Source organism: Chelonoidis abingdonii, chromosome 1 (assembly GCF_003597395.2).
Source record: "Chelonoidis abingdonii isolate Lonesome George chromosome 1, CheloAbing_2.0, whole genome shotgun sequence".
Classification (NCBI taxonomy): domain Eukaryota; kingdom Metazoa; phylum Chordata; order Testudines; family Testudinidae; genus Chelonoidis; species Chelonoidis abingdonii.
Window position 1 is genome coordinate 53777177 of NC_133769.1, and position 22927 is coordinate 53800103.

Sequence of the window (22927 nt, forward strand, 5' to 3'; positions counted from 1 at the left end):
TCCACTCCCAAACCCTGCTTTGCCTCCAGCATTTATAATGGTGTTAAATATATTAAAAAGTATTTTAATTGATGGGGGGGTTACACTCAGCGCTTGCTACATGAAAGAGGTCACCAGTACAAAAGTTTGAAAAAACAGAAGTTTCAGCAGCTGATCCTCCCAGAGCATGTGCACGGAAGTCAGTTAGGGGGCAGTATGCTTTACTTCATCTTTGCCTTGTTGAGACACTGTAATCATTGATGATTGCAAGTTGTATCAGTAGCAAGTGGAGCTGCCCAGAGTACACCTTTTTCTATATTTACTTTCATTCCACTTAGAGAAAACAAATTCTTTTGAAAGTTTTTGCAGAACAGAATTGTGTCAAAATTTATTTTCAGATCAAAATCGCCAGATTTTTAATTCAATTTTCATTGTCTCTGTGAGAGTCCACCATGGACCCCAGAAACCTTCTCGCCAAAAATTTCATCAGAATTAGGATGTCTCTACAAAACATTTCAGCATCAACAAAGCAGAATATTTGGTTGAAAAAACATTTAATCAAAAATATTGTAACCAGCTCTACTGGTGAAGAATAAGACAAGCGGTACAACTGAAAATTTGCACCTAGAGTGGATATAAAATGTTAGTGCTGAGAAATGGAAAATAACCAAATACCTTGTGTTTATTGTAGATCTGGGATTCCTACTTCTACCTTGCTGTCATTTTTATAAACCAATTATGTCTGCAACTGGAGATGTTCACACCTTCCAAGAAGAAAAAGGTGTTGGAAAAGTAAGTACCAGTCAGGTTCCATAAAATTACTGCAGATCAAACAATTGTGTTTTATAAAACAGCATTATGCAGCATATGGACCTGATCCAAAACCCATTGAAGTAGATGAGTCTTTTTGCTTATTTTAATGAGCTTTGGATCAAGTCCTATGTGACTTCACAATCCCTCAAGAATAAAATTGTTGACACAAAGAGCCCCTCAATGCCCACTGGCTGAGGGCCCACTATAGTGTGGCTCATATCAGGCCTGATGCATTCACTACCCCAAATACACTGTTGTGATAATATGTATTTAAAAGATGTTTTGTTAAGTATTATATATAAACTGGTAGAAGGCTCGATTCGAAAATCATTTGTGTGATGTGTATATGTGTTGTGTATAAAGAATTGTGTGTGTGCTGGAAATATGTTCTTAAAATGTGTTTGGGAGGCAGTGCATAAATCAGTCCTCCTCTAGACAAAGGAATGTGGATTCCCTTGTCTGACTGGCTCTATTACAGGCCAGGGACAGTAAAGTATATTTACATATACGTTAAACAAAGCCATCAAGCTAATGAGAGGTGAAGGGAGTCTTCACCCCAGGAAGCCTTCCTGGCTCTAGAAGAATAGACAGTGGATTTAGGGTAATATAAAGGGAGCTGAAAGCTATTTTAGTTATCCATCACTTAAGGGACAGAAGAGTCAGAGCTCTTGGAAACTGTGGAAGGTGGTTCCTTCAGCCATGTAGGTTGAAGTGTATGGGAACTGACTGTATATGAAAGATTTGCCTGAGACCAGGATTGTAATTTGTTAAGCTTTAGACACTAGAAAGTGTCTTTTATTTTGTTTTGTTTCTCTCTTTTTCTTTTGCTTAGCATCACTTATATCTCTGTTCTTTATTAAAAAGCTTATTCTTGTTTTATTACAAAACCATCTAAGTACTGACTACTAAAGTAAACTATGAGGCTTTAACTCTAACAGACTAGTGTGTGCTCTGGCTGTTTGGAGGCAGTGAACGTGATAATGTCTGTGAGAGTCACAGTGAGAGGGGGTGGGCGCTGTAGACAGACATGTCTCAGGAACTGGGTTGAGTGATTGTTACTTGTAAATCAGGGTTTAGGCTTGCAGAATCTCAAGGAGTTTGCTGATGAGTTAGACTACGGTGTCTGACACCCCGTCTATTTCCAGCGAAGTTCACGCTTGCTGAGACAGAGCAGTAACATAGTGCCTTATAGTTCTGGGTGTCCAGAAAAGAACATCACAGGGTAAAATAAAAGTATTAGTTATCTTGGGGGGAAGAGAAGGGAAAAAATCTGAGGCATATTAAGAGAATAGATTGATATCACTACTTTGTCATATCATTGTTACTGTTTGTAACGTTTAGGGAGCTTGTACTAACAATATGTGGAAATTAATGTATCTTTGTGAAACAAGCCATTTGATTAGATGTGTATTGGACATTAGCAAACTTCCTTTTTCCTTTTCTGTGTACTACATCCGTCCAAAACTTAGGAAAAATCATTACTGCATGGAAATCTCACAGTTCGTCTTGCTACACAGGAGCCTAAATTATTTCCTAAGTAATGTTCTGCTAAAGTGTTTTTTTAAATATTTCACAGATATGGTGACATGCGGGTAACAATGGGATGTGAAATCTTCAGCATGTGGCAAAATTTAGGTAAGGAATTGAAAAAAATCTCAATAAAGATTGACAGTGAAACAAAGTAGCACAAAAAAGTTGAACAAAATATGTAATGAATTTTAGTTAAGACTCCTGCATTATATTACTGGTTCTGCCAGTTTATCTGGGGCAAGCCATTACCTCTTTGTTTCTTGGTTTGTCCTCCTGGAAAACAGTTCTAATTCTTTTCATAAATGTTAAGGAGTTGAATTAATTGTTTGGATTTGCAAAGTGTTTTCAGATCCTTTGATGAAAGTAGTTTATTTGACATACACCAGTCCTCTTGATTGAAACTCACCTAATGTTTTGGATACAAATGTTGTCCACTAGGTCCAATACCGTTTATTTCTTGAAAAAACTGAGAATGAACATAATGGTCAAATCAAAGCATTATTATCATTGTGACGTCTTCTTTCCTCTATGAGAAACTGTTGTTTTCCAAGAAACTGAAAGATAAGAAAAATCTGAATGATAGATTTTATTTTTTGACAAGAGGGTTACATTTGTACATATAAAAATTCTGTAAGTAAGTGTGTATTCCTCATCTGGCCATCCCAGTAATTATGGCACTCTTGTTTATTAATTAAAGCTGTTCCTTTCTCAAAACCATCATCTTCCCATGACTTGTAAGTCAAAAATACCCACTGACAGGTAAAGTATCTGGGAGGAAAGTAACTCAGGAGAACACACTGACTATCTCACATAACTCCTGTGTGGAGCCATAACAAAAACAACAGGGAAGTGAGGAGAAGGAACATCAGTTGCTGCTATGATCCAGCAGCAGCATCCAGGATCCAGAAGCTCTATCAGTCAAATGCCCCCAAGGTTCTGAGAGAGATCCTTGGTGGGCCCTCATCTTACTGCGCAATCCCATCCAAGAGACTGTTCTCGTACTTCAAGGTGTCCAGAATGACACACAGCATCTAGGATGCATTCATCCTCTACACCAGACTGACTATGCAGGGGGCCTGGAAGAAGACTTTACGTCACAGGAAGGTAATGACCAGACTTACAAAGACCAAAAACACAGCTCCAGGAAAAGAGGCATTCACTGTAACTTCCTGAAAAAACGAGACCCCGGTTGCCTGGTATTAACTGCTATTTTCAACAAATGCAAACAGTTCCACTGTCCTCACAGCTCCTGGAAGAAATCTATGATGGTGCTCGTCTACAAGAAAGGCAAGTGAGACGACCCTAGCAACTGGAGACCCATCTCTCTCTGTTCCACCATGTATAATTGTATGCCAGTGGCCTCACAGCTAGGATCACAGACTGGTCAGTGAACAGAGGAGCATCAGCTCCATCCAGAAAGGCCATATTCCACCCGCTCCTACTTGTTAAGGTTAAGGAGCATGGCAGGGTTCGAAAGAGGTCAAGGCAGTACGCTCCAGCTGATCCTCGGACTGTGGAACCTCTCTCAGGGAAACTAACTGGGGTATATGTTGGATTGCAGAGGTTGAAAGTTGGCTACCTATACCCCTTGCACTGATGTGCACTGAGCTTAGCTTGAGTGACCTGTATTTATTGTATGTCATTTCTAGTGTATTTTTCCTATTGTTTGGAAATATGAATGGAAGGCGTGTTGTAATCAGTGCAATCTATACGAGGGCTGAAAGACCGATAGATCAAGATGATCAAGGTTTGGAAATAAAAACACCTACAAAAAATTCAGATTCAAGTTCTGCGTGTCCTGCCACTGGGCCTCTGTCTCAGGGAAGCTTATATCCTCTCAAAGTGTAACATATCTCAATCCTTTCCTCAACAAACCCATCAATCCCATGAATTCAGGCTTCCAAGGTTCATCATGGATTGTTCAATGAGACCTTAGTCCAACTCGAGCCTGTCAAACCCTCCTCTTCTCCCCCAGATACTGAGAAGTGCACCTTTGAACACAGTGATTTCTGACTCCAGGACTGCTGAAGGCACGTCAAAGACTCTAAGAAACAGAGGAGACCTGAGGTGGGTAAGACTAGATTCTCTCACGCGAAAACTGAGAAATCTCCCTCTAAGGCCAGGTCTACACGACGCGCGAAAATCGATTTTAGATACGCAATTTCAGCTACAAGAATAGCGTAGCTGAAATCGATTATCTAAAATCGATCTACTCACCCGTCTTCACCGCGCGGGATCGATGTGCGCGGCTCGCCATGTCGATTCCGGAACTCCGTTGGTTTTGATGGAGTTCCGGAATCGATGTAAGCATGCTCAGGGATCAATATATCGCGTCTAGATGAGACGCGATATATCGATCCCCGAGCAATCGATTGTAACGCGCCGATATGGCGCGTCGTATAGACGATGACTTCTTTTCTGACACACCTCCACCCCACCTTTAAGTTGGGTGGGATTCCTTGCACCAGTACAGGTTCACCAGGTACTCATAAGAAGCATACCTGTCAGTGACTGGGATGTGGGCGGTCAAGCCTAGTGATTAGCACAGGAGTCTGACTTAGTAGTTAGCACGGGTGTCGGTAGCCAGGAATTGGAGCCAGAATCAAAGGCAGGGCTGGGTGCAAGACAGGAGCAGAGCTGGAACAAAACAGCAACCAACCTGACGACAACCAGGTGTAGGAGCTACCTCAGAAGTGGCTGAATACTTTGAGTAGCTTTCATCATCAGATCATATCAGACAACATGATAATAGTTTATTATATTAACAAACAGGGAGGAGCAAGGTCCTTTCCTTCTCTGAACAGAAACTGCCTGTTTCTGGAATTGGTGCATTCACCAAAAGATCATCCTCTCAACAAAGGAACTACACAGCTTGTAAAGAGCATCTTTCTTGTTGTGGGAATCACTTTGTGTCTCAAGAAAACAAGAAATGTCCAAATAATGGCCACCAACAATGTGACTCACAAGCAGTATTCATTGAGGAGGAGCATACAAGGAACCCTGCTGTATCACAGACTGGAGGACTGCTCTGCTGAAGGACACACCTACTGTAGAAGCTTATTTGATTTAATTATACCTGTGCAAGTGGCTTTATTCTGGATGCATGTTTTCTAAGGCCTGGAGAAATTGATTTAGTTATTTAAAAGTGTACAAAGTTCATTTATGCACCTTACAGTTAATATAAAAGCAACAATAAATCATGTTAATTTCCTAATCCAATTAATTAACAAACCTTATGCAATCAAAGAATGATTTAATAAATACTTCTCTAAGTTTATTGTAGAGTTTTAAACATTAGAGGCTTGATTTTCCCATCTGTGTAACTCTAGCTAAAGTCAATGGAGTTACACTGGTGTAAATTGGAGAAACACAATGGTGAACCAGGTGCTGGCAGTGTATAAGGTGGTTACTTCAATTATGTATAGACATTTGATAAAGCATCATATTCTAAAGGGGTTTCGCTCTTGAATTTGATAGTTAACTATGGAATCGATATTCAAAAATAGCGAGGTGACCTAGGAGCACAAGTTCCATTGAAATGAATGAAAATATATAACAAGCAATTTTCAGCTTACATTGGAACTAGTGCTCCTAAATGACAAAGGTGCTTTTGAAAATCTTGCTCTCTACAAATTTTGTTGTCTTTTCTTTCACCACGATTGTTGTTTGCTGTTTCCCCCTTCTCAACCTCTTCGCATATCTGGCAATAGTAATAGACCAGAACTCTCGAAAAAGATCCAAAAGATTTTTCTGCAAGTGACAGAAGCTAATTAATTCAAAGCTATGGGTAAATCTCCTAATTTAACTTCACCTCCTTGTGCAACATATACTATGGAGTATGTACATTTACCTACTATCTGGAGACCTTCTACAACATTCAAGTAGAACATAGTGAGTTAATGGCAGAGACATCAACTTTTTTTCTAAACAGTCCAAGAATCCATTTTTTGCCGGCAAAATTTATACTCCCATTTCTGTGCCCCCAAAATGAAGGGTGGCTGAAAATCTGAGTACTTATGCCTCCATCTAATGTTAATATGCTCTCAAGTAGTAAACCATATTTGGAGACACAAACATGTAAGAGCAATTTGTACCTGCAAAAGGGAAAAACATTTTTGCAAAAGATGCCCTAAACATCCTGGTTCTTAAAGTAGTCTTAACTAAAGCAATGCCCATTGAATCCTTTACTGCTCTCTCTTTCCCTGCCAAAAAAACAGCATCAAGAGTGAACAATCCAACATCATTCATGAACTCAGAACTTCATTGTAAAAGGTGATGCATCTGGCTGATCCTCTATTCGGCTCTTTTCTATGGCTTTTCCTCTTCCTTTTCCTGGTATTTGAGAAATAGCCCATGCCAGGCATGCTATCAGCCAACCAAACTGTAAACATTTAGAATGCCATTTCATAATTCTTCATACAGTATTGTTTAATTTGGATCGTTTGGTAACTCATGCAAGAGTGAACCCAATTCACGTTCAGCTTCCTTTTAATTTTAGGGGAACATAAACTTCACTTCATCCCAGCTCTCATTGGCCCCTTCCTAGAAGTGACTCTGATACCTCAACCTGACCTGCGGAATGTAATGATCCCCATTTTCCATGACATTATGGATTGGGAACAAAGGCGCAGTGGCAATTTCAAACAGGTAACATGTGTGAAGCTGTTTAGCAGGGAAGATTGACATTCAAATTTTTCTGAGGCAGCCTTGGCACTGAACTATTAACTTGTTAGCAGAATCTGTGATGGAACAGATGGAGAAATGACAACCTTCATTTGAGGGAAGATAGTAGAATTCTAGGCTAATGGCTCTTGAAGACCCTTTGGCCCTCTAAGCTCTGTTTGTTTGTCTGTTCAATATTTTGTCTGGCTAATTTAAGATGGGGATGGGGTATTCTAGCCCCATTGAAATCAGTGGCAAAACTTCCTGCTGGAGTTGTTTTATTTTTCTACTTTAGTAATATAATTTGGGGGGAAAAAAAAAAAGATAACGAAGAAGAAACTCAAGAACGATATAGTGGTGGCTTACTGACATAATGTCTGATATTTGTTTGCTCAGCCAGCAAAAGACTGATTTTTATGAGAAACCGAGTTCTGCAAGTATCCAACTATTCTTGCCTCTCAAGTACCAGCTTAGGCATCAAGTAAGGAACTGCTAAGTATACCATCTGCTCTTTCGGCTCCCACTCAGTTCTTTCAGGCTGCCTCAAACCTCTTCACTGTGCTCTGCTTCCTGCTGTTTCAAATGAAGCAAAGCAGAAGTATTTGAATTAGTTTCAGGCAATGATAAGGATTGGAGTGGGAGCTGTAGGAGCAGTTGGAGTATTTGGAAACACAAAACAAACTGTGCGAATGGAGAAGCGTGTGATGTAAGTGGGTTTTTTCCGTCACATTTTTTAAACACATTGTTAAAATAATTGTAAAAATGTTGATGAGAACTAATTGAAAAACAGATTCTGCATAAGCAAAGGACTGACTTTCTGATTCTCTCTGTATTGATCATTGGCTTAAAGGTACACTGTAATTATGATTCATGATTTAATAGAGTACTTCAATAATAGACTAGTTTCTCCTCTAGTTTTTCAGTCACTAAGTATCTCTATTGCCGGAGGGGAGGTTATTCTCTTTTGATGTATTAATAAACAAAGCAACCTTGTCTACATTTTCTCAATAATCAATACAATATTTTATGCAATGATTTTCAGCTAAAAAACCTTTATTCTCCAACTCTTCGTGACAGATGGCTCAGATTTTCAGTTCATCTGCTATATACATTACACTGGAGTAGGGTGACCAGATAGCAAGTGTGAAAAATCGGAACAGGGTATGGGGATAATAGGAGACTTTATAAGAAAAAGCTACAAATATCAGGACTGTCCCTATAAAGTAGGGACATCTGGTCACCCTACATTGGAGTCAGGGTAGGTTTTCAATAGCAGCAGGAGTAACTGTGGGCCCCAAACTGTTAATCCCCGGATTTAAAGAGTGGGATGTGGAAATCACAGAGAGCTGGTTTTATATTAAGGTCCAAATAATGACTTGCTCTTGCAGCCTTGCAGTAAGAATTCAGGCAGTCTCGTTGGGCTGCATGCTTTTTTGTTTGACTCTATAAATAGATAGCTGCCTTAGCAGCAGCAAATGCTACTTAGCCTGTAGTTTTAGAGTCACATTGCTTCATTTAAATTAGTCCAAAAAAATCCTTAGGGATAACAGAAGATGAAGTAACCTATCCTGAAATTTACATTTCTTAACGATAATACTAGGGAATCCATTTAACAAAACCTCTTACAGAAAAAATCCTTTTTTTTCAATTTCCTCAAACAATAGTTTAAGTACAACAAAGCCTTTTATATGCATATGTTCCAGGTGGAGGCGAAACTGATTGACAAATTGGATAGCTTGATGTCAGAAGGCAAAGGTGACGAAACGTACCGAGAGCTCTTCAACAGCATGTGAGTAATAAATTGGTTTTTAATTCATTCATTTGTTCAGTTTGATGGATTAGCTGCTAAATATCATTGTAGACAAAAACTGCAGAAAGAGCTGTGATCTTGGAATGTTTTTTTTGAAACCTGTGAAATAAAGGCTAGTTGCCTAAATAAAGTAATGTATCTTATTGTATCTTTAATGACTAGTTGTGCCTATGTTATACCATAAACTGTTCTCTGTTATCACTCATACTAATTTTAAAATCAGAAAAGCCAAAGATGCTTAGTAAGTGGGTGGGATGCGGTTAGAACATGAATTTTGTACATCGCATTTGTAAAACAAGAGCTTAATAAATAGTTGTTTGTTAAATCTTTCTCAAAACTGACCAACATTTGCTATTGTCCAAATAATGTTTCACTTGTCGATTTCCTGATGGATTACAGAATGACTGATTAGAATTATTATATGAGACATTGCATATGTTTTAATAATTGGCATGTCTTTGGTTCAGAACATTAGAATCTAGTAGTGAAAGAGGACAAATGCTTCCCTGATAATGAAACTCCGAAGACTGCCCTCGTGTTATCCCTGCTGACTGAAATTGGTGACCATCATGGACACAAAAACATGAACTGATTTTTTTCTCCCTCCCATTTCAACACCAACTATGTGGGAGACCTATTTGTAGTCACTTTAGAACAAGATATATTATTCCTCCACTGGATTCCATTTTATATGTGTATTTCCCAGTGCTATTACACATTCAGTATTTTTTCTTTATTAGGTTTCATCCTTTTTAAGTGGAAGGGAAAAGTGATATTTTAGCTTTATTCCTCTAGAATTAAAAACAATTGCATTTATGTCTTTTTGTTGGTACATATGCCAAGCAGATAATACTCTGTAATTCCATTGGGGGGGGGGGGAGTACCAAAATAAATGCTTCTGACCATAACATACAGAGAAGGAAAGGGAAGTTTATTTAGGTGAAATTACAGCTGAAGAGTATAGTAGAAGATAATTTGTGTAGTGATCATTCTTTCAACGTTAAGATACATCAAGTAAAAATAATAAAAGCTAAGAAAATTTTCAGAAATTTAATGGGATTTTAAGAAAACAACATTAAAGAAGTTGTTCTTTTATGAAGTTATAAAGCCTGCATTTAATCCAGTGCGCAAGTGTTTGATTCACTGATTGAAATGACTTCTAGTGATCTCAGAAAATATATTGGTATCTGAAATATAATTCTTGAAAAAGCTGAGTGTTGATTTTGAGATAGATTTAAGAAGGTAGTGGAAGAATGGGTAAAGCATTTCGTAAGCCCAGTTATTTAAGAATAATTATGTGTAATTTTAATTTATAAGAAGTCTCATAGTACTTTTCCTGACTGGGGGCATAGGTGCATATGGATCTAAAATGGAGGACACTACTGTAACACATGATTTGAGAAAAGGAATCCTGAAAATGTTAAAAGCTTTGTAATCATTATTTCAAGGGATCAGATTCTTAGTGTCAAGGAGTCTGAGATTTTCTTCCATCATCAATTTAAGCAGCTATTATTGGAGGGTTTTTCACATGCCTCCTTGATTTAAAAATAGTGCACACATGATTAGTGTGATAATAAAATGATGTGCACATTAGTTCAAGGAAGTGGAAAGCGCCAGCACAGTTTTCAAGCAGTCATAGCTTTGTTTTGGGAAATGGAACTACATTCATTTTCCATGATCAAATATGAGTCTTCAGATTGCCCCCTAATAATTTTTAGTAGTTGTATTACTGTGTGGAGTCATGGGGACACAGATAATCCTCATGCATTATCTGGACACAGCATATCAGTTTAAATAGTATTTGAGTGTTTGTCCTGTTTCTCTTTCTCTGGAGATAGCATGAATCGGAAACAGTATATCTCCACGTTCCCAGGTTAACTTAATTTTTTGGAGCAATCCATAAGCACTTTTCCACTGAAGACACATCATGCTTTTATAGCCAAATTATAGATGTCATTGGACATCTTTTAAATGTTGTTGTATGTTTGGGATTCTTTTGTTTCTGATGAAATATCCTATAAAATGCAAAGGAAGAAACATTGCTGCTATTTATCTTTTGGCAGGCATCATCCAGGGAGATTTAGAAGTGACTAGAGGGTAGCTGCCTCACAGACACCAACATATCATTAATAAGGCTCAGATTTTGTAAGGGATATTTTTAGTAAAAATCACGGACAGGTCCCTGATGAAATGTTGAGTGAGGAGGGTCCAGCACCCACAGCGGCTGGGGACTCTGGGTTCCCCTTGCCCTCCCCCTGCCCCCCAGTGGCTGAGTTGCTGCAGAGTCTCCTTGCTGTGCATTGTGGCTAAGCCACCGCAAGGTCCGCTCACTGCCCACCATGGCTGGGCAGCTGTGGGGAGCCCCCTCCCACCCGTGGGAGCTCCAGGGTCCCCCCACAGCCCACGAGAGCGCCAGGGGACCCTCCTGCCCGCAGGAGCTGGGAGCTCCAGAGGATCCACCCCCCGCCAATAAGGGCTGGAAGCTCTGGGGTGTCCCCCTGCCACCCGCAAGGGCTGGGAGCTCCAGGGTCCCCCTGCTGCATAGCAACTAGGAGCTGCTGGGGACCCACCGCCAGCAGTGTCTGAGGACTGCCTGCTGATAGTTCCAGCCTCAGGGCAGAGAATGTCATGGAAGTCTTTGAAAGTCACAGATTCTGTGACTTCAGTGACATAATTGTAGGGCTTAGTCATTAATGAATGGTACGAAAGAGGGGGAGTCGTAGATGTATCATTGTGATTAAGGGCCAGTTGCTGTATTTGCTGCCTAATATAATCCAGACAGAAAAAGAACCCCTGATCTCCCTTTAAATTGTTCATCTGAAATTAAAAACAATTGAGGGATCTAACTGAAATACGTGTTTATGTTTTACAAAAAGATGGACAGTTAGAACAAAATCTGTGTTGTGCTGCACAGTTGCTCAGATCAGAAGCTTACTTTTAGTTTTTAAGTAATGTATGACTTTTACACAGGCCCTTCCTTTCCAAAAGCCTCTCATGCTAAATAATGTGTAGAAAATTACTGCAACCTTCTGAACTTACTGGACAAGCCACTCATTTTTATATGGTATGTATTGCAAACTGCAGCTGATGCACTCCAGTGGTATTAAAATAGAGGGCCAGCTTATTGTACATGTCAGGCACTCCTGATATCTCCCCATTCTCCCACGAGTTTCTGGGTGTGCCACCCTCCCATCCCCTTCTATTTCAGGGTCTCCCTGCAGCTCTCCATCCCCTCCTTCATGCCAGGGTTCTGTGTGTCTCCCATTCCCTCCTGCCAGGGACATTGTATGCTTCACCATTCTCTCCTTCCCCATTTCCCTCCCTCAGTGCCAAAGGCTTTGTATGCCCCCATGTCTCCACTCATCCCATGCCAGAAACTCTGTGTTCTCCTCCTTGTCCCACTGTGTTCCCCTATTCCCTGTCCCTCCCATACCAAGTCCCTCATTTTCTTCCCATGCCAGGGGTTCTGTGTGTCCACTCCATTTCCCCTGCATCTTATTTCCCTATGCCCCACCAATCTTATTCCTTTTCTTTCTGTCTTGGTCATTCAGGATGTCAACATTTTAAACTATATTAGGAGGATGGGTAGAGCTGAGATGGGGTGTTGCTATACTAGAAGATGTTAATGCCTACCATCAACCAATACATTGATCTATAGACCATTACCAAGTGGTTGAAGTTGCGGGGTCTGCTAAGCAGATGCCAGGAGCTCCATCAGTCCCCATTTCCCTCTTCTGGTTTTCTGGTTCTCACCAAAATCAACAGGTTTACCTACTGATGCCTACAACAGACCCTGAAATTCTGGAATTGAGTTGTTGTCAGAAGTTATCGTGTTACAGAGAGACTTGTCGGATAGTAATGCCTTACATGCTCAACCAGTAAACTTAGAGGGAGAAGCCTGAGTAGTGTAAGCTTGAAGCAGAATTGATGTCTGACACGACCAGGGCATGAGTGGTCAGGCCTACTGGCTTGAGTCAGGAGCCAGGAACCAGAACCAAGGGTCAGAGTCAGGAATCAGGAGTCAAGCCAAGCGTCAGAGCCATAGGCAGGAGCAAGCAGGAAAGTGGGGCTAAAGTGAATTGGAGCAAGTTTGTTACAATTGAAAAAAGTACAGAGAAGGGCAACAAAAATAATTAGGGGTGTGGAACAGCTTGCATTTGAGGAGAGATTAAAAAGACTAGGAAATTTCACCTTGAAAAAGAGATGACTAAGGGGAGATATGATAGAGGTTTATAAAATCGTGAATAGCGTGGAGAAAGTGAATAGGGAAATGTTATTTACCCCTTCAGATAACACAAGATCCAGGTGTCACCCAATGAAATTAATAGGCAGCAGGTTTAAAACAAACATAAGGAAGTATTTCTTCACACATCGCACAGTCAATCTGTGGAACTCATTGCCAGGGGATGTTGTGAAGGCTAAGTATAACTTGGTGCAAAAAAGAATTAGATAAGCTCATGAATGATAGGTCCATCAATGACTATTAGCCAAGATGGTAAGGAACACAACTCCATGCTCTGTGTCCCAGAGCCTCTGGATGACAGGAGATGGGAATCACCCAATAATTGCCCTGTTGTGTTCATTCCCTCTGAAGCATCTGGCACTGGCCATTGTCAGAGGACAGGATACTGGGCTAGGTAGCCATTGGTCTGACCCAGTATGGCTGTCCTTATATTCAGGACTGGAGCAAGATTAGAACCAAGGCAGGCATAGAAGTGATAGTGACTGTGGACATACACATTGAGCAGCCAGCAACCGTGCTGCTGCTGCTGGCTCCCCTCAGCCAATCAGGTGAGCCAGTCCATCCTACCACAACCCATCTGAACTCATTAATCTGCCTGGAAGCAGGGCTGGCTAATCCTCAAATTCAGTTGAAGGAACTCACTCCTGACAACTAACCTTTAGTGCCAAATCCAGTGGGGAAATATCAATTCTTTCATCAATAAGACCTTAATATGGCAAAGTGGTTGTGTACAAGTCTAGCTAATACCAGGATTAAGAACTGTGTGCGTTCTTCCACACTCTGCAGATCTAATTCGTTTTAACACCCATGTCTTTGTTTCTAAGAGCACAGAGTAAAAAAGTGGTAAGGATGGTGCTGAGGCATCGAGTATCATACTCCCCTTTTTAGAGTTACTCCAGTTATGAGTGAGGAGTAATGAGGCCAGGTACAACACTCTCAGGAGTGCGGAGTCAGGTTCCACTGAACTACCTGTCCCGTTCATCACATTTGCACAGTATTTCACAACACCCTTCACCTGTGCTGTGCATAAAGTCCAGTGTCTAACAAGAACTGAATGATGAAAGCAGGCATTCTCGAGGTCAGACAAAAATGGGGAGGGGCTGGAAAAGCAGTGATAGAGAGATCACAGAGAAGAAAATAGTGTGCACAGAGTTTCTGATACAACCAGGGTCAGCAACCTTTCAGCAGTGGTGTGCTGAGTCTTCATTTATTCACTCTAATTTGAGGTTTTGCGTGCTGGTAATACATTGTAACATTTTTGGAAGGTCTCTTTCTATAAGTCTATAATATATAACTAAACTATTGTTGTTTGTAAAGTAAGTTAGTTTTTTAAAATGTTTAAGAAGCTTCATTTAAAATTAAATTAAAATGCAGAGCCCCCGGACTGGTGGCCAGGACCCGGGCTGTGAGAGTGCCACTGAAAATCAGCTTGCATGCTGCTTTTGGCACCCATGCCATAGGTTGCCTGCCCCTGTGATACAACATGCAGGAAAGAACAGAAGCTTAACTGGAACACCAGTCATCTCTCTCAAATTCTATTTTGATCTTGCTGTGAGAAGCCTGGGGATGTGTTTGAGTGGCTCTTTTGTTATGAATGGTTTCTCTGTGCATTATCTGTGAAGGATGAATGATGCAAAAGAGGAGTCAGTAAGCTGTCAAATTGAAGAAAGCAATTTGTTGTTTGGATAAAGAGATTTAATATATTCATACATTCTCAAGTAGAAACTGTATAGTGTATATTACATATATATATAAAGAGAACTTATGTAAGTCAGCTATACAAAAGACTCATCCTTTTTTAGAAAAGTTAGACTTCTGCAGTTTTTAAAAGCATACTGAATATTCTTGTTTTTAAATTTAGTTTGAAATAATCTCATTTTAAAGTAAGGTTGAAAAGCAATGTGAAGAGAGAAATGTGGTCAGTGTTGTCTTCTAGCTATACAGTAGTCTTGATTCTCCTCTTGCTTCTTACATACAGAAATTGATGTTAAAAGAATGTTATGGTGCAAAGGTAAGTATTCAAAAGTTAGGAAATGCCAGAATTAAGTTTGCCTATGCATTCATTCTGAAAAGCAGTGTAGCTAGTGAAAGAGACGTGGATTTGCCATATTATAATTCTAAGGTTCCCCTCTTTGAAATTGGGAGAATGATACCTGTCTGCCGCCTAAGATAGAGGTGTGATGCCTTGCTCAATGATATGGGCTGTGAAGTACACAAAGGTAAGACCAGGCAGTGGTAGGTCTCTTCCTAACTCCCAGCTCTGTATACCCTCCCCTATGTCAAAGGATAGAGAGCACTGTATATTTCAGAGTTTAAATGAGGCCTGAGACCATGCTCAGTGAAGCTAGTGTACAAGAGTTCTGTGGGGCTGAGTATGCTCAGTGTAGCTGAAGGTGAGTGGAGCTGGCTGCCTTCCCACAGCAGATAGAAATCTTCTGAGATTTTACCTACTGAGCATGTGCAAATAGTAGTTTTTTGAGGCTTCTAACTCAACCAAATATTCATGGATTTTCATGGGGACAGGATCCACTGTCATGCCAAATTTTAAATCTGTGTACCAAAGCACAGAGGCTCTAGAGCTGTTCAAATAAATGGCTGGGAGAAATGTTTTAGCATTGTTAAAACCTCCTATTTTACCCAAACCCTGGTCTCTGAAATGGCTGAACAATTTTTGCTGAAATTTTAAAAAATCTTAGCTTTAGGCAGAGAGGAAATGTGGAAAATTTGATTCCAAATGGTTAAAACTTGGCAGCGATATAAGCAATGAAAACCAGGGGTTTATAAAGGAAAGTATTAGGGCACCTTCATTCTAAGGCCTGGTCTACACTACACGTTTAAACCGATTTTAGCAACATTAAACCGATTTAACACTGTACCCGTCCACACAACGAGGCCCTTTATGTCGATATAAAGGGCTCTTTAAATCGGTTTCTGTGCTCCTTCCCAACGAGAGGAGTAGCGCTAAAATCAGTGTTACCACATCAGATTAGGGATAATGTGGCTGCAAATCGACGGTATTGGCCTCCAGGCGGTATCCCACAGTGCACCACTGTGACCACTCTGGACAGCAATCCGAACTCGGATGCAGTGGCCAGGTAGACAGGAAAAGCCCCGGGAACTTTTGAATTTCATTTCCTGTTTGCAGCGTGGAGCTCTGATCAGCACGGGTGCGATGCAGTCCAAATCAAAAAGAGCTCCAGCATGGACTTTATGGGAGATAAGGATCTGATCCCTGTATGGAGACAAATCTGTTTATTCAGAGCTCTGTTACAGAAGACAAATACTAAAGCATTTGAAAAAAATCTCCAGGCTATGATACAGAGTCCACAGCACAGTGCTACGTGACAAGCGTAATGGAAAGCCAAAGAATCAAATGGACGCTCATGGAGGGAGGAGGGGACTGAGGACTCCAGCTATCCACAGTCCAGCAGTCTCTGAAAAGCATTTGCATTCTTGCTGAGCTCCAGTGCCTGTAGGGTCAAACACATTGTCCGGGTGGTTCAGGTATAGCTCGTCAATTACCCCCTCTCCCCGTGAAAGAAAGGGAAAAAGTCGTTTCTTGACTTTTTCAATGTCACCCTTTGTCTACTGAATGCTGCTGGTAGACGCGTGCTGCGGCAGTGAAGAGCAGATCGCTCCCTTCCCTCCCGGTGCAAGACTGTACAATATGATGCTATCTGTCGTCATCATTCAGCCCGTGAGTGCTCCTGGCCGGCCTCAGGTAGGCGGCCAGGGCGCTGGTAAAAATAGAAATGATTCCTGGTCATTCCCAGTAGTACCAGTAGTGGTACAGAACGGCTAGTAACGGTCTTCATAATAGCACTGGGGCTGAGCTCCATCCGCCCCCTCCCTTTCATGTGTAAAGAAAAGATTCTGTACTGCCTGGACTATCATAGCAGCGGGATGCTGGGCTCCTCTCCCCCGCACCACTTAATGTCCTGCGTAACAGTAGAGCTGGAGGCTGCTCCCCTCATTTTATCTCTACTAAACAAGTCATGTTTCTAATTCCTGCATTCTTTATTACTTCATCAAAGAAATGGGGGAACACTGCAACGGTAGCCCAGGAAGGTTGGGGGAGCAGGGAAGCAACGGGTGGGGTTGTTTCAGGGGCACCCCCTAGAATGGCATATAGTTCATCATTTCTGCGGGATCTGACACGGAGCAGCTGTGCTCTCTGGTTCTCTACTACACTTGCCCCATATTCTAGGCAGGACTGACTCTATTTTTAGATACAACATAAAGGAGGGAATGACCTGGGGAGTCATTCCCATTTTTGTCTTCACGCCCCCGGCCGACCTCAGCCGGGGACACCCAGGACAGCAGCAGACAGTACAGAACGACTGATAACTGTCATCTCATTGCCAATTTACAATGGCACAGCAGACTGTAGAGAACGACTGATAACCATCTCTGCTATCATGCAAAAGCAAATGAATGCTGCTGTGTAGCGCTGCAGTACCGCCTCTGTCAGCGGCATCCAGTACACATACAGTGACGGTGACAAAAGGCAAAACAGGCTCCATGGTTGCCATGCTATGCCATCTGCCAGGGGAAAAGGGTGCGAAATGTTTGTCTGTTGTTGCTTTCCCGGAGGAAGGAATGAGTCATGACGTTTACCCAGAACCACCCGCGACAATGATTTTTGCCCCATCAGCCACTGGGATCTCAACCCAGAATTCCAAGGGGCGGAGGAGACTGCGGGAACTATGGGATAGCTACGGGATAGCTACCCACAGCGCAATGCTCCAGAAATCGATGCTGGCCTCGGACCATGGACGCACACCGCCGAATTAATGTGCTTAATGTGGCCGCGTGCACTCAACTTCATGCAATCTGTTTACAAAACCGGTTTATGTAAAATCGGAATAATCCTGTAGTGTAGACGTACCCTAAGTGTCACTGCGAGTTTCCTTTTACCCCAGGAAATCTGTTCACTTCAATGTGTAATCCTAATTTACCCTAGTATAAGAGAGAGGAGAATTAGGCACAGTACATTTACCACTCAGAATCTTTTGGTTATTTAATATTTAAAGGAATGAAACTATCAGTATATAAATGGCATGTACTGAGTGGGCAAATGTTAAGTTAAATGAGAATTTTTTTTAAAACCACCTCTGAATAAAAAGCTTTTCCTGTAGCAATTACGCTACAGTTAAACAGTGGATGCAGAACTATTGTACAGTGAATGAGGAAAAACCTGTGTTAACAAGTTGGATGTCCCATTGAAAGGGAATTTTGAAATGCTCGATGTTCTTTTCTAGATGACAGTCTTCAGTAGAGTGGAGCAACGTTTTTCAGTCAAATAGTACATTTGCCAGAAAATGCAGTTTTGGGGAGACTGAAACTATTTGTGAATTCAGGGTGAATTCAGTGCATAGTTTTGGCTGAATAAAAAATAAAAGAAAAATTTGGAAAAAGTCACGTTTGTTTTGACATTTTCTAAATGAACAATTTCAATATTTCATTTCTAATTGACATTTAATTTAGAAAATGTCATTTTGAATGGACCTGAACTAAATGTTTTTGTTTTTTTTCATTTAATCGAGAAAACCTAAAAAATTTCAGTTTCTATTGGAAACAAATCAATTATTTTGCATATATTTTGGTTTAACTGCCGAACTGGAAAATCAGTTATTCACTCCGCTCTAGTCTTTGGTTTCTTTCTATTTTCTGAAGCGTTAGCATATAACCCATGCAGTTAGCATGTAATGAAATCTGAGAACACTAAAAAATGTTATAAATCTGGGAATGTATAAAGGTTTTAAAATGTTCATATATTTTATAAATCTGATTATATTTGTATGTGTTTTGGTTTTGACATGGCTAACCTAGAAATCCATTTGCTTTGTCAATGCTTCCTGGATTAGAATTCCACTCTTTGGTCCCTATCCTAGGTAAGATATTGTTTGTAAATTGTGCTGCTTGTGAGAAGAGTCCAAAATTAAATCTGTGAATATTACAGACATTGCCGAGGCATTTAAGATACTGTTGAAAGTAAAGTGGTTGCCATGGTGATAGATAAAAATAAATGTTGAAATTGCTTTGGGTTTGTTCTTTCCAGCCTCCTGAAGAAAATTGAGCGGGAAACGTGGAGAGAAAGTGGTGTTTCATTAATTGCCACTGTAACTCGACTAATGGAAAGGTTACTGGACTACAGGTGAGTAATTGTCACATGGCTTATATTGAGAATATGGAAGCATTCAAAGTTGTGACAATAAAATTTTCCTGCAGGGTTTTGATAACTGGAACATGGAGACTTCCACCACTAGGTTACCAGTTCAAATACGCCTCTGGGTTGGGAGTGACCAAAAGTCATCATCTAACAGCTGTTTCACAGCCTAAGTGAAATTGTTGTTAATATTATTTCACTAATGCCTAGAGGTACCATCCAAAATTAGGCCCATTGTGGTAGACACTACAGGTACATATAACAAGAGACCATTCCTGACTGAAGAACTTAAATCTAAATAGACAGCACAGACAGAGGAGGCAGAAAGGAAATATCATTACCCTCATTTTTACAGATGGGGGAACAGAAGCACAAAGGATGACTTGCCCAAGATCACCCAGGAAGTCTGTGACAGAACCAGTAATTGAGCCCAGATCTTTTGAGTCCCAGTCCAGTGTCTGAACCTCCAGGGCTGATACTGTGTTTCCAGACCCTAAGGGAAGGGTCTATGCGTCAAAATCTATCACAGTTGTCATCCTTATTTACAGTTTGAGAAAAGCTGAAGGATTTAGTTGTCATGGAGACTGAACTCTTAACTTCTAGATAAATGCTAGTGCTGCATCTCTTCTTTGGATAAATAGAACTTCAATCTCCTGGATTGTCAGTCCAGCACCTTTCAAAGCTCTGCATTCAATGGCAGTTTTATTTTTCCTTAGTAACTGTGTGAGAGTAATTTCCATCATTTTAATGCAAGGCTGTCATGCTTGTACTGTTTTTCTTCATGTGTTGTCATTAGCGGCCCTAAGTAGTTTTATCTTAACTTTTGATCTAGAGGTGGGATATACAGCTTGTGCAAGCAAGAAAAAGGAGACATAAGGGCAAACACATATGGATCTGCTTTCTGGCAGTGCAAAATGCCCTGAGGCTGAATTGTTATAATTAGTTTGTGTCTACTTAATTCTGTTTTATGAAATGTATTCCTTGTTCAGAGGGGGAAACCCCTATTGTCCCACAGTGCAGACGTTCTGACTTCTGTTACATTTTATTTTTAGGGACTGCATGAAAATAGGAGAAGTGGATGGTAAAAAGATTGGCTGCACTGTTAGCCTGTTGGTTTGTATAATCTTTCTCTCTTTTATACTCAAGCTATTAACCTTACATAATAAAAATCTACACATTGTACGAGAAGTATATTTTTACTAACCTACTTCTCAATGCACAGTGCACTCCAAATGGCAGGTGTAATTAATGCCAGTGAATTCAGAAAGTACATTTATGCCGTCAAATATGGGTGATATTTAAATACATACTGTTATAGTTCACTATAATATAATTCGATGGTATGACTACAAGTTGCTGATATGATACAATAGCTAGAGCCTAATAGAATAGGATAAAGTTCAGGATATTTCAGAATGAAGTTGATACAGTTTTCTTGTGCTTTTCCCTCCGTGTTCATAGTGAGAATCCCCTTAGTATCAGCTCATAGGCGTTTAATAAATCTTACTAAAAAGTAACTTTCACAGAAAATTCAAACCAAAGATTTATACATTTCTGTAAATCTGATTAGTTTCTGTGGCTTGTTTAAAAATACATAACAAAACTCACCTGGATTCCTACCTCTGTCCTCTCCTTTTCCCAGCAACAGGTCTCAGGTACGCTTATATATGAAAAAATATCTTTTGAGGAGTTGTTCTACCAATTCCTCCCTCAATAGAACTAGAAAATGTTCCTCTGGGCCTGCTGTTCTCACTTTTGATGGGCCTTTATCTCATTTTAGGTTTGAGATACACCCTCCTGCTATCCAATATCCCAAGAATGTCCTGTGCAAATTGTGAATCCTTATTAATATTATTTTCTATTAATTATTGCCTATTAGTGAGGTATGTTTTGATCCTAGACCAAGATTTATTGAGAGGCTGTCAGCTTCAGAAATTTTCAAGTTTTGTTATGAAACCATGCAACTGTGCTGTTTTAAGTGGTAACGGAGAATTATAGGGCACAAAGACTAATCTAATTATTAGGTATTCCTGGAGAAGTTTTTGAACGATAAAGGATTTTGTATATATGGGCACAATACTTTCAAAATAGGAACAGTATATGTAACTTGATTATAGACGACTTGCTTTCTACCAGGTTACCCAGCATGGTTTAAAAGGAAGTAAAAACATTTTGGTTATTTGTGTTCTAAAGTCAATTTTTACTACAAAAAATGACCCATAATTTATATAAAATGAACGAACACACACAAAAATAGAGCAAAACAAACATGGAATACTCTAACAGCATCTTTGAATGGGATTTCACAAACTAGTTATCTCTTGTCAGGCTAAGAAATATTTTGTGATTCCCTCCACTGGGACAACTTAAGCCTAACAATCAGTAGGCAAAACTATGTATCTCTAACATACCCCAAGAATTAACTAATTTTAGAGTGTGAAAGGTGAACCTTCATTATGCAGAAAGTACACAAATTTTAAAACACTATGATGGATGAGCCTATCATGCTCTCAAAAGATGTTCTGCGCAAAGTTAAACTGGGGAAATATGTTGATTTTAATCACCGTCAATCATCAGGAGGCAACGATACTTCATTTTTATCGGCACCATTGAAAAGAAACGTGACCTGCAAAAGCAGGAGGGTGGAAATGACATGGAAATAGAGCTTTCAGGGTCCACACTCAACCTGGGTCATACACCTCCAAAGAAACATCCAAAATCTGCTGAGTTCCTGCCTAGAGAAAGTTCATTGTAGCATTTTGTCACAAGAAAGGTGTGTCATTTTGTCTTACAGTGGCACAGTCAGTGCTGCCATGTCAAATTGTACCTTGTATGAAGGAATTAGTGATCCACTTATTTCCCTTCTCTGCCACTCCCAAAGGTCATCTGGATCTGAAGTTCTCTAAAATTTTGATGGTTCTTGAACAGCTGCCCCTTTCCCTTTGGGAATGGTGAAACAAGGAAACAGCTACAGATTTCTTTTTTGTACCCATGAAGGCCAATTTCCAAGTTTCTGGTGAATGTTCCTACCCTAATGTGCAGTATAGTTATATTCCAACCACAGAGAAAGTTTCAGCTTGCGTAAGTGCCCTGAGATGTCAGCACAATAGGCTAACATGCTACACAAGATGAATTTCTGAAGATTGCTGAGGGAAGCCTGCGCTTCTGCTCTTAATCTGAAAAGTCCTATTGTCATTCAGCTGCATGAGAGCCCCAGTTCAGCTTGGAAGAGAAGTTGCTGGTGAAATAAATTTATATCCACCACAGAGCAATGCAAAAAGTCAATAATTTACTGGATGGCCTTTAATGAAGCTTGCTCCTTGAACAGCTTCATGATGGATTAGTTATATTTTTTCAAACATTTTCTTAGCAGCAAGAGTGTGACTCTTATATAAAATTGTAGAGTCATGCGTCATTAAGTGTAGTGTTTTGGTTTCATGTGACCAGACTACTATTCTTAAACTTCACTGACTTGATACTATCCATGTAGATTGTAATACACCGTTCCCACTGAATGTTGACATTTTGTACTGCTTCCTAAAATGTCTCAGATTACCATTTTTCTGTAGTGCACACTGTCACAGCTTTACAGCACAGCTAGTTGTCTTCAGCAGAATCATCGGTCTGACGAACCTTAGGAGCTATGTCACACCAGATATGCTGTTTGACTCATCAAGTTAAATCGCTAAGTGCTGATTTTTTAAAGTACTTGCTCTCAGAC

At 40.2% G+C, this 22927-nt stretch overlaps 1 protein-coding gene across 1 annotated transcript in view; it reads left to right on the forward strand.

Moving 5' to 3' along the window:
• The window catches only part of DOCK4 (dedicator of cytokinesis 4), a 421428-nt gene that overhangs the window by 343633 nt on the left and 54868 nt on the right, over positions 1–22927 (forward strand). The window contains 7 exon segments of the mRNA XM_032782929.2: positions 671–771; positions 2369–2427; positions 6821–6969; positions 8688–8773; positions 18905–18931; positions 19099–19194; positions 20259–20319. Of these exon segments, the coding sequence (XP_032638820.1) occupies positions 671–771; positions 2369–2427; positions 6821–6969; positions 8688–8773; positions 18905–18931; positions 19099–19194; positions 20259–20319 (579 nt within the window).